This window comes from Botrytis deweyae (assembly GCF_014898535.1).
Source record: "Botrytis deweyae strain B1 chromosome Unknown BDEW_003, whole genome shotgun sequence".
Classification (NCBI taxonomy): domain Eukaryota; kingdom Fungi; phylum Ascomycota; class Leotiomycetes; order Helotiales; family Sclerotiniaceae; genus Botrytis; species Botrytis deweyae.
Window position 1 is genome coordinate 146,448 of NW_024066210.1, and position 12,014 is coordinate 158,461.

At 44.9% G+C, this 12,014-nt stretch overlaps 3 protein-coding genes across 3 annotated transcripts; 2 read left to right on the top strand and 1 right to left on the bottom strand.

Annotated features, from left to right (window-relative positions):
• Positions 1–1,086: 1,086 nt before the first annotated feature.
• Positions 1,087–6,978, top strand: EAE98_001437 (uncharacterized protein; the record flags this gene model as incomplete). Its single annotated transcript, XM_038949056.1, has 4 exons — positions 1,087–1,146; positions 1,292–1,314; positions 1,384–6,057; positions 6,111–6,978. 4 exons carry the CDS (start codon positions 1,087–1,089, stop codon positions 6,976–6,978), a joined length of 5,625 nt encoding a protein of 1,874 aa, XP_038814041.1.
• A 1,367-nt stretch (positions 6,979–8,345) lies between these two features.
• EAE98_001438 (uncharacterized protein) lies at positions 8,346–10,328 on the top strand (the record flags this gene model as incomplete). The annotated part of the gene is made up of 3 exons (XM_038949057.1): positions 8,346–8,393; positions 8,838–9,417; positions 9,556–10,328. The coding sequence occupies 3 exons, from the start codon at positions 8,346–8,348 to the stop codon at positions 10,326–10,328; spliced, it is 1,401 nt and encodes a 466-aa protein (XP_038814042.1).
• Positions 10,329–10,722: 394 nt separating this feature from the next.
• Positions 10,723–11,616, bottom strand: EAE98_001439 (uncharacterized protein; the record flags this gene model as incomplete). The annotated part of the gene is made up of 1 exon (XM_038949058.1): positions 10,723–11,616. The coding sequence occupies one exon, from the start codon at positions 11,614–11,616 to the stop codon at positions 10,723–10,725; it is 894 nt and encodes a 297-aa protein (XP_038814043.1).
• Positions 11,617–12,014: the final 398 nt, after the last annotated feature.

A 12,014-nucleotide genomic window follows, 5' to 3' on the forward strand; every position in this document is an offset into this window, starting at 1 on the left:
TTATATTGTTGAAGGTACTGTCATTGAAATTGAAGGTTGTTGGAAAAGTATGGAATGGAACAAGAAGATCTCTACAACAAAAATTTATAGATGAGAAGAAATAAAAAAAGCCTTTCAAGGGTTGTGGTCCGTGCCGAGTTAGCTTGATATTTTCCGAATCACAATCACGTGACAAGGCTGGTGATGATGTGAACCTTGGAATGAAATGATATGAATGGGCTCGAGAAAATGGCTTGAGGATGGATGGATGAAAAGTCACCGAAATTTGATTGGTTCATAATTCTAAGACATCCCTAGGTAGTCACCGGTCTCCCTGATCGGCTTCAGCAAGATGAAATTCCCCATGTATTGATAACATGCCATATGTATGCTGTATAAGTAAGGAGGTGGTACCTTTTTCCCCATGGGAAACATTCATTGACTTGAAGAAAGTCTGTTATGTCTATTCTACCTAGGTAGGTAGGTAGTAGGTAGATACACAGCAATATCTTACATATGATATAATTCAATATGAACCTTGACTTTGCCCGTAATGTGCTTTGAGCAAAAGAAAACGTGTGACCTCCAAAATCAGAATTATCCATTCCTTCCAAGGTTCCCCCCACTTCTTCTCGAAATATTCCCAACTTCACTCCACACAGCACTCGCACATTTGACTGCTGACTGGTAGACTGCACTGGCAACTGGACTGGCAAACTGGCAACCTGATCGGCTATTCCTATACCTATTTGTCCGAATTCCCGAGTCCCTGTATACGAATGCAAACATCAACGGTCGGTAGGTCGGTCCATTGATTAGAATAGGTACAGAGTACGAGTGGTAGAATTGGAAATCAGGGCATGACGAAAGTGTGAAGATCTAAGTCCTTATTCAGTATGCTTCTGCTGCCGATTTTCATTTTCGAGTAACCATCCATCATTTGCATCTTCCCTACTCTCTATCCTTCTCTCTATCTAAGCTTCAAGCTTCATGTTTTTATCCACCTACCATACTTTAATCCCTCCTTGAAACCTTAATTTTGCGACTCTCTTCTCGACTTCTTGTACCCTCGTTTGCTCATACCGCTTCATACAATTTACCCCAAAGATGGAGGAGAATAACCCGGAATTGCAGGCAAAGCTGCAGGAATTGGAACATGAGCTGGAGGTTAGTTATGGCGTTTCCAACAACGGGGGGGGCTTGTTTGAGCAGCATCGCGTGTGCTCTTGTGCCAGATATATGCAGGATGTCATTTTTCGAGATAGATTAGATGGATTCTAGAGCCAGATTGCTGATACAACTTTTGCTTTAGGAAGGGGATATTACGGAGAAGGGGTATGTTTTCCCCAGGCTATGCTAGAATCATTCAATGCCAGGTCAACAGTTCTGATTTCTCAAACACAGGTATCAAAAGCGACGCACATTTCTACTTTCACAATATATGGGAGCTTCGACGATATCTGCGGAACTAAAAGGGCTGCGCATACATGCTCCTGATGACAGCATACATCCCTCGAATGATGGTTCGCGCTCTGCATCGCTTGCTGCCCTCAATTCGAACTTAAACACCCCAAGTGGGAGCGATTTTTACCCCTCACAAAACTATGGCGCATCACAACTTTCCGGCCGAACAGCTACAATGGCCAGTGATGCAGGAAGCTTTGGGGCCAATAGAGCGCAAGATGGGCGAACCTTTTCATACGCCGGTAGACCTCAAGACTTAAGACTGGCAGTGCATAATCCCACCCAAAGGCATAGCTCTTATAGCCAGAATTCCGCATATCAGCCTGGCTCTCCAGCAACTGGAGACTATCAACAAGACCGTCAAAATGAGCCAAGTATGAGAATGGGATCAATGGCTTCGGGCACAAATTATGCTTTCAATCCGGCTCACCAAACTGGGTATGTGGAACATCCGGGAGAAGTTTACGATCCAAATCACGGAGGCCCGATGATGGATTCTCATGGCACCATGCTTGGGGAGTCGCAACAAGGATGTTTCTCGGATTTCGCAGGACAACAAGGATATGACATTAATGGACCAATTTCCTACGGTGGAGGGCCACATCGATATTCTTCCAGTGACGCATTCTCTCCAACAGCAGCGATGGCACCACCGATGCTGACCACCAGCGATTTACCACCTCCTGATGCCCTAGAATATCAGATGCCCCTTGAACCTCGAGATGTCCCATTCGCTGTCTACGATCCGCATGATAGAAATACTCCCATGTCCAAATTCGACAATATTGCAGCCGTGTTGAGGCACCGGGGAAAGGCGAGAGCAAAGATGCCAGCGTACTGGGTGCTGGACAATAAAGGAAAAGAAATTGCTTCTATAACTTGGGAGAAACTTACTAGTCGAGCCGAGAAAGTTGCGCAAGTAATCAGAGATAAGAGTTCTCTTTACAGGGGTGATCGAGTCGCTTTGATATATCGCGAATCCGAAATTATCGAATTTGCCATTGCTTTGCTTGGATGTTTTATTGCTGGAGTAGTGGCAGTCCCTATTAATGATCTTGACGATTATGCAAAACTTAATACGATCCTGACCTCTACACAAGCACATCTTGCACTGACTACTGACAACAATTTGAAAACTTTCCAAAGAGATATTACGACACAGAAGCTCAATTGGCCAAGAGGGGTAGAATGGTGGAAAACGAATGAATTTGGAAGCTGGCATCCAAAGAAAAAGGATGATGCACCACCTTTGACTGTCCCCGATTTGGCTTATATTGAATTTTCTCGAGCCCCAACAGGCGATCTTCGAGGTGTAGTGATGAGCCATCGAACAATCATGCATCAGATGGCATGTCTCAGTGCTATCATATCAACAGTGCCGGTTGGAGGGCATGGCGACACTTTCAACCCCGAATTAAGAGATAAAAGTGGAAGATTAATGGCTGGCGGTAGCAGTCGCGGCGAGATCTTACTCTCTTATCTAGACCCACGACAGGGTATTGGTATGATTCTGGGTGTCTTATTGACTGTATACGGTGGTCACACAACTGTCTGGCTTGAAAGTAAGGCTGTTGAGACGCCTGGTCTCTATGCGCATCTCATCACAAAATACAGAGCAACCCTGATGGTAGCCGATTACCCAGGACTAAAACGGGCAGCTTATAATTACCAGCAAGATCCCATGACGACGCGAAATTTCAAAAAAGGAATGGAGCCAAACTTTCAAAATGTCAGGCTATGCCTAATAGATACTTTGACGGTCGACAGCGAATTTCACGAAGTTTTAGCAGATCGATGGTTAAGACCAATGCGAAATCCTCGTGCACGAGAATTAGTGGCTCCTATGCTATGTCTACCAGAACATGGTGGAATGGTGATCAGTATGCGAGATTGGTTGGGTGGTGAAGAGCGTATGGGGTGCCCTTTGAAACTAGACATTGGATCAGATGGAGATTCTATAGAGGAAAAGTCTGAAGAAAAAGAGAAGTCAACTGGTAACGGCTTTGGAAGTCTTATAGGAGGCGGAACAGTAGCTCCTGCCGAACAAAAAGGGAGAACAGAATTAAGTGAAGTTCTTCTGGACCGGGAAGCACTCAAAACCAATGAAGTTGTTGTGGTCGCTATCGGCGAAGAAGCGCGCAAGAAAGCTAGTAGCGAACCGGGGACAGTCCGTTGCGGCGCGTTTGGTTTCCCAATACCTGATGCAACCCTGGCGGTGGTAGATCCAGAAACTGGTCTTTTAGCCTCACCACATTCAGTGGGAGAAATTTGGGTAGACTCTCCATCGTTATCAGGGGGCTTTTGGGCCTTACCAAAACACACAGAACAAATCTTCCATGCTCGACCATACAAATTCGAGCAAGGAGATCCAACTCCGATGATGGTAGAGCCAGAATTCCTTCGAACAGGACTTCTCGGAACAGTAATTGAGGGCAAGATCTTTGTTCTTGGTCTGTATGAGGATCGTCTTCGTCAGAAGGTTGAGTGGGTTGAGCATGGTCATGAAGTTGCAGAACACCGATACTTTTTTGTGCAACATATAATTGTGAGCATCATGAAGAATGTACCTAAAATCTACGATTGTTCGGCATTTGATGTTTTCGTCAATGATGAACATCTTCCAATAGTTCTGTTAGAGTCGCCATCAGCGTCAACAGCACCTGCTACTTCTGGTGGACCTCCACGTCAACTCGATACTGCGCTTCTAGACTCATTATCAGAGAGATGCATGGAAGTCTTAATGCAAGAGCACCATTTAAGAGTCTATTGCGTCATGATTACAGCACCAAATACTCTCCCAAAAGTTTTGAAGTGTGGGAGAAGAGAAATTGGTAACATGCTTTGTCGTCGAGAGTTTGATCTTGGCAATCTTCCTTGCGTGCATGTTAAATTCGGAGTCGAACGCGCGGTACTCAATCTACCCATTGGCGTCGATCCAATCGGCGGCATATGGTCACCACTAGCTGCGCAAGCCCGTGAAGATATATTATCTCCTGGCGACAAACAATACTCCGGAATTGATCGTCGCGAAGTGGTGATTGATGACCGGACGTCTACACCTCTCAACAACTTCTTAAGCATAGTTGACTTATTGCAATGGCGTGTGGCGCGACAAGCTGATGAATTATCCTATTGCACTATAGATGGCCGAGGTAAAGAAGGGAAAGGAATTACCTGGAAGAAATTCGACACGAAAGTGGCTGCTGTCGCTATGTATCTCAAGAATAAGGTCAAGATAAGACATGGTGATCATCTAATACTCATGTATACACATTCAGAAGATTTTGTTTATGCAACACACGCATGTTTTTGCTTGGGAGCAACAGCCATACCCATGGCTCCTCTTGATCAGAATCGACTGAACGAAGATGCACCGGCATTCTTACATATGGTCTCAGATTACCGTGTGAAGGCAGTTTTGGTTAATCAAGATGTTGACCATCTGATGAAACAAAAGGCAGTTTCGCAACATCTTAAACAATCAGCACAAGTTCTGAAGGTATCGGTACCGAGCATATATAATACTTCAAAACCACCTAAGCAAAACAGTGGTTGCAGAGATCTTGGCCTTACGATGTTGCCAGGTTGGGTTCAGCCAGGATATCCAGCTCTTGTTTGGACATATTGGACTCCTGATCAACGTAGGATCGCTGTGCAATTAGGTCATGACACCATCATGGGTATGTGCAAAGTACAAAAAGAAACTTGTCAAATGACAAGCTCGAGGCCTGTTCTAGGTTGTGTGAGAAGTACAACTGGTCTAGGTTTTATCCACAGTGTCCTTATGGGTATCTTTGTTGGGGCACCAACTTACCTGGTCTCTCCTGTCGAATTCGCACAAAATCCAGTATCGTTGTTCTTAACTCTTTCGCGGTATAAGATCAAAGATACTTATGCCACACCACAAATGCTTGACCACGCGATGGCCGTTATGCCAGGGAAGGGATTTACCCTTCACGAATTAAAAAATATGATGATTTCTGCCGAGGGAAGACCTAGAGTTGACGTTTTCCAAAAAGTACGACTCCATTTTGCTGCGACTGGTTTAGATCGCACCGCTATCAATACGGTCTATTCGCACGTTCTGAATCCAATGATCGCATCTCGTTCATATATGTGTATTGAGCCAATTGAGTTATGGCTAGACACTCAAGCCTTGCGCAGAGGTATGATCTATCCTGTCGATCCAGAATCTAATCCAAAGGCTCTTTTGGTTCAAGATTCCGGTATGGTGCCTGTATCGACTCAAATAGCCATTGTCAACCCAGAGAGCCGTTGTCTTTGCCACGAAGGTGAATACGGTGAAATTTGGGTAGAGTCAGAAGCGTGCGTCAGAGCTTTCTATGGGTCTAAAGATGCATTTGACTCGGAAAGATTTGATGGGCGTACTGTGGATGGTGATCCTAATGTGCAATATGTTCGGACTGGAGATTTAGGCTTTCTACACAATGTTAGTCGACCTATAGGACCAAATGGTGCGCAAGTCGAGATGCAAGTACTATTCGTTCTGGGCAGTGTTGGAGAAACATTCGAAATCAACGGTCTGAGTCATTTCCCTATGGACATTGAGAGTTCCGTGGAGAAATGTCATCGTAACATTGTTCCTGGAGGATCGTAAGTTTTCCCCCGATTGACGTATCAAAGCCTTAGAGACTAATGAAACTTAGTGCCGTGTTCCAAGCAGGTGGGCTTATTGTTGTGCTTGTAGAAGTAGGAAGAAAATCCTACCTTGCCTCGATCGTACCTGTCATTGTAAACGCAATTCTTAACGAACATCAAATCGTCGTCGATATAGTTGCTTTTGTCAACAAAGGCGATTTCCCTAGATCTAGACTGGGAGAAAAGCAAAGGGGTAAGATTTTAGCGACTTGGGTCACACGCAAAATGCGTACAATGGCACAATTCGGTATCCGAGATGCCGAAGGGGGTCTTTCGGATGTTACAGAGACAATGGAGCCACGAAGCGGTATCCCTAGTGTCCGAAATGGCAGCGTAATCGCCAGCAGTCTCCGTAATGTTGAACCTGCTCCTCAGATTGTTGAAGAGCAGGAACGCGAGCGTCAGCGTGCCGTCTCACAACACAGCTTTGCTCCTCTCCCAACTGGCATATCAGAAATGCCAGCGGATAATTACGATGAACCCCCAATGAGATCATCTCATGAAGTTAACTTCGGCATGAGAAACAATGATGATACACCTCCTGCAAATCCACAATCAAATCATTTCGAGATGTCGGGTCACAACTTTGACGGTGGGAATATCAATTTTGATAGTCCGTATTCTGATTTTGTAGTTCCAGGATTTGGACCTAGTGCTGGTCAACCTCCAGTGGTTGGTCCAAAACCGGGAATGGATATGGGAATGGACGTAGGTGGACCCAGTGATGGAGGAAATGATCAGTGGAGTTTGCCGAGTCAGCAGCAGCAAGGAGGTGCACAGGGAGCGGGTGGGTTTGGGGGATTGAGAGTTCATAATATGGATGATGATGATGACTGGAAGGATACTCTGATGCATTATAATCGGGCTAATCAATAGAGTGATTGAGGAAACTTGGAGGGGGGAGGGGGCGCTGAGGCGTATGAAGGTCTATGTTGGGAAGGGGTAGGTAGAGGAGAAGCGCGATTCTTAGAGAGAGAGAGACAGACAGACAGAGAGAGAGAGAGAGAGAGAGAGAGAGAGAGAGAGAGAGAGAGAGAGGATGAATACAAGGGACTTGACTATCTGACTACCCTTACGGGTGATTTTTGAGCGATAATATCCTAGACCGGGACTATATTGCATGGGTTGATAAGATTTGGAAGAGCGAGGTCATTGATGGAGCAAAGCACTTGGTTCAAGATATAAATAAAAGTACTATTGTCAATGCGCCTACACTTGTGAATGTTTGTAAATGAAATGAGATGAGACGAGATAGTTACAGATACAAATTAGCTCAGGCAAGGCTTTGTGTAGACGGACTAGACTCGTCACAGCATGGTTGATACAAGAGTTGTGAATATGTTTACTACCAACAAATGCATACTTGGGTAGTGAAACAGCCCGAGAAAGCCTCAAGCTTGTAGGCAATAATCATGATTCTACTTGTAGTCTAGTCGGTGATGCCACCTTGCATGCCTAATATATATGCATCAAATAGTTGCAGTAGTGTATTGACGGCGATCCCGAGGCCCGACTCTCGGTTTCGGGTTTCCCGAATTGAGATGTGGATTGTAGATTTCAATCCTACAAATAACCGGTTATGAATTAGATGAATACAACAAGAGTAGAAAATTTCATTGTCATCTTACAAACATGTGTAATACAATACAATGCAATGCAATGAATATCGTACGGGTCCGGAATTAGTGATCAGAATATCTAAGTAATATACCTTAAACATCACGTGGAAACTACCGTTGCGCGGCCGTTTATGGAAAGCCTCAACAAGTCTCATCTCTCGAACAAAGGAACTGTAGCAAACCCCCTCGCCATACTTGTGCTCAAAAGACAGCAAAGTACAAAGAAATTGGAATGCAGCGACGTAGCTCGTGCGGGTCCCACTGGTCGAGAGAAGACAAAGAGGATAGGAGAAGTAAAGGAAGAGGGAGCTCGAGAGAAAGAAAAAAAGTTAAAAAGCCGACGAGAAGTTCTGCTTCTTTTCTTGATCACAACATATATACGGATACTGTTTTTATGTTGCTGGACTAGATACGGGTGCAGCAGTATAGCTAGGTATTGATATATCTACTGCGACTTTTAGTCTCTCTTCGATTTTTTATTTTCGAGGGAAGTCTTAATACATATATTTCTTGAGGCGAGATTCGCGAACATCGACATATTTATTGCATTTGGAGATTGATTGACTGGTTGGAAAAAAATCGTGATTGAGGGAAACAAATCAGGGTACGAGAAAATAGGCAAGCATGGAACACGAAGGTCGCGCCGGGAAGTCTATGCAGGTTATTGTTTTGGTAAGTAGTATTCCGAGGATTATTATCTTTCTTTTGACCGTTCATGTAATGTTTGTATCCGTTCTTTCTGAGTGTGCAAAGCGGGAGACTGCATGAAGGGGTAAGGGATCATGAGGTTGTCATTATATGCAGTTGTTGCTTATTTCGAATCACATTTTTGCGTGATGGATGAGTGGTGCCGGTTGAATGGCTTTGTTCAGATGCGGGTGCATACATAGATACCCAAGTCTGGGCATTTACCGATTTGGAGGTACTTTGGTAAGGAGTCACGTGCTACACATCTGCTATTTTCAAGATATCTTCCGTGAGGAGACGCACTCACTCTTTGTTGCATTTGAGGATCTACTGCTATTATCAAGACCTGTGCTTGAAACCATTTTGCGCGTCTTTACGATATGAAGCATACAATTTGTTAGGGAAAATGCTAATAATCAATATCAATAGGGAGCCAGCGGAGGTCCTTTGGAAGATGATTGTACCGCACTACTAGTACGATCATTATCATTAGGATGGAGCAAAGGGTCCGTTCTGGCTGTAGATGCCGGAGTCCACCTCTCGGCCATCGACCGACTTCTCCAATACCACAATCCCCCAACAACCGAACGACCATATTTGCTAAAAGAAGGGGCATTTGCAGGCCTAGAACTTCCATTCAAAAATACCGGGGCAAATGCTGCTCACATTGCACGCAATCTGGTTGGAGCTCATCTCATCACTCATCCGCATCTTGATCATATCTCGGGTGGGGTGATAAGTACCGCCAGTCCCAGTTCTAAACCGAGAAAAATTGCGGGATTGGCAAGTACGATTGAGGCGTTGAAAGATCACATCTTTAATGATGTTATTTGGCCGAATTTGTCAGATGAGAATGGTGGTGTGGGATTAGTAACTTTCATGAGGTTGATTTCGGGGGGTTCGTCGGTTTTGGGAGATGGGCCTACGAAAGGTTACATGGAAGTTGTAGATGGATTGGCCGTTAAGTCTTGGGCTGTTAGTCATGGGCCTTGCATTGGGAACTTTCCTTGTATGTATTCCCCATTTTACTTTTTGAGAATATTTAACTGCAGATTGTATGTTAGTTTTGTTAAACTACGTATTTGTCTCCATCAATTTCTTTTTACCTCCCACTTCCACAATATACTAAGAACTACTTTATTTCCAGATCAACCAGGAAGCAACCACACCAACGAAAGCAGCAGTCCTCGTACTCCCACCCAAAAATCCAGCAGCCACTCCCACCGCAGCCACTACTCCCCGATCACCATACCCCAAGCTTCATCAGAAGGTCTCAATTTCCCCCCCGCTGAGGCTAACCGCGCGTACACCAGTTCTGCCTGCTTCATCCACGACATTGCATCTGGTAACGAAATTCTCATCTGGGGGGACGTAGAACCCGATGTACTTTCTTTATTCCCACGCAATAAACAAGTATGGCAAGACGCCGCTCCCAAAATCGCCGCTGGAATACTCAAGGGTATTTTTATCGAGTGTTCGTATGACGACAGTAGACCAGATGATTTATTATTTGGACACTTAACACCGCGCTACGTCGTTGAAGAATTAAAGGTTCTCGCCGCCGAAACGGAAAAATGTCGCGAGGATCTGCGGAGACGTGGGAGCGATCGTGCTTTGAGCAATTCTTCTCCCACGGCTAGTTTGGATACGCTGAGGAAATCGATCCCGACAAGGGAGAAAGAGAAGAAATCTCAACCGCCGCTAGCTACTTCGGCTAATTATATCTCTTTACACCGGAGAGCCTTCGGTCTGGGTGTCTTGAAGGGTGTTAAGATTATACTTATTCATGTCAAGGATAAGTTGGATGATAAAGAGGATCCGAGGGTGAAGATATTGAAGGAGTTGCGGGAATATGAAGAGGAACTTAACTTTGGGTGTGATTTTGTGGTTAGCGAGAAGGGGATGAGTGTTTTCCTGTAGTGTGCGTTTGGTCTTGGACTGTTATTCTAGGGAGTGAATGAGGCTGGGCGTTTCAGGGCGGGATGGTTGGTTGGTTGATTGCTTGCTTCAAGTATGTATTTTTTGCCTGGTGGGAAGGTAGTACCCTTGTGTATCTTGGTTGGATGCTTTTTTATGGGAGAACATTTCATTAAAGGACGGTTAGGTCGCTTAAATTTCTTGCGAGTCTCAAGACAAGGTATATAGGTGTGAAGATTTTGCAACAGAGTATGCGTTTGCAACTTGCGCAGCGTGGTTTCTATATACAATCGGTCTGATATATAAATACATGATTTCTTGCTTGATATTCTATTTTTCTCTCATGAACCACCAACAGTCTATAGCCCCACCCTCTCAACATCCATGTATAAGCGAATCATTGGTCTTCAAGCTTAGGCTTCACCAATTTCTTCGCCTCCTCATCTTTTCCAACCGCAGTATCATAATCCGGTCTGGGAATTTCTGCTCCATCTACGGTTCTCCCATAAGTAATCCCTCCCAATCTTGAGATTGGTTTTAGGACTGCGGGATCAACAATATTCTTCTCTTCATTAATAGCATTTTCCCTTACCCAAAATCTGGTTCCCTCGATAATTGCCAAAACTCCCGTCTTCTTGCCTGGCGTCGCTTTACTCTCAAATTCCTTCAAACTCTCTAGTTTTCCCTCGACACTGAAATGTGATTCTAGTACTCTACTCGTCTTGACAGTCGTACAAGGGGCGGGTGTAAGTCCACTAAACGCCCATTCCGATTCGCCATACGGTGCATTAATCGAAGTCGAGTTTGCCGCTTCGATGAAATGTTCAGAGATGATATTGATGGTGCATTCACCCGTCTCTTTGAGATTCCTCAACGAATCTTTCGCATTGTCTAATCCTCCTGTATACCCCAATGTGAAAAGTGGGGGATCGTGGTTAATCATGTTGAAGTAGCTGAACGGGGCTAGATTTGTCGATTTCCCATCCGCGCTACGAGTACTGACGAATCCAATGGGACGCGGAATGATGGAGGAAATCATCAACTTGTAGTTGTAGACTGCGGGACGACCTTCTTCATAGGGATCGATTTCGATATGTGGGACCTTGAGAGATTCGCCGTTGTCGTTGGCGCCGGAACCGAGTTTCCAGGAAGGAGAAACGGTTTGCGTTACATTCCAAGACCGGGACGCGTCCCATGGTGAACGAGATGCTTCGACGGCTTTGAAATCGCGGTGCGGGTTGCGGTTTATGAGCTTTTCGGCATCGGCACGTTGTTGGGTTGTGGAGGACATGGTTGCTGAAGGATGGAGATTGGAGATGGAGATGGATTTTGTGGTTGAGAGGCAGTGATTGGGGTTTGATTGCAGCGAGGGACTTGTTGATGTGAGGTACAATTAGTAAATGAACTAAATAGCGGGGAGATACTACAGAGAACGCTGTCAAAAGTGGATGAAGATCTGCGTACGTACCGTATTGAAGTTTTGAATACTTGCCTGACTTGCAATCTCCTAAGTGACATTGACGATGGGTACTGGATTTAGTACGAGGGAAACACACAATATATATCTGCAACGCAAACTTGGAGAATACCCGGTATGGGGTTTGTAAAACCGATGCAAATAATTGTGACTGTGGTTCCGCCACCATATTTCGTCACAGCGGCTTTCATTCCGCTTTGAGAAGTTGTGGA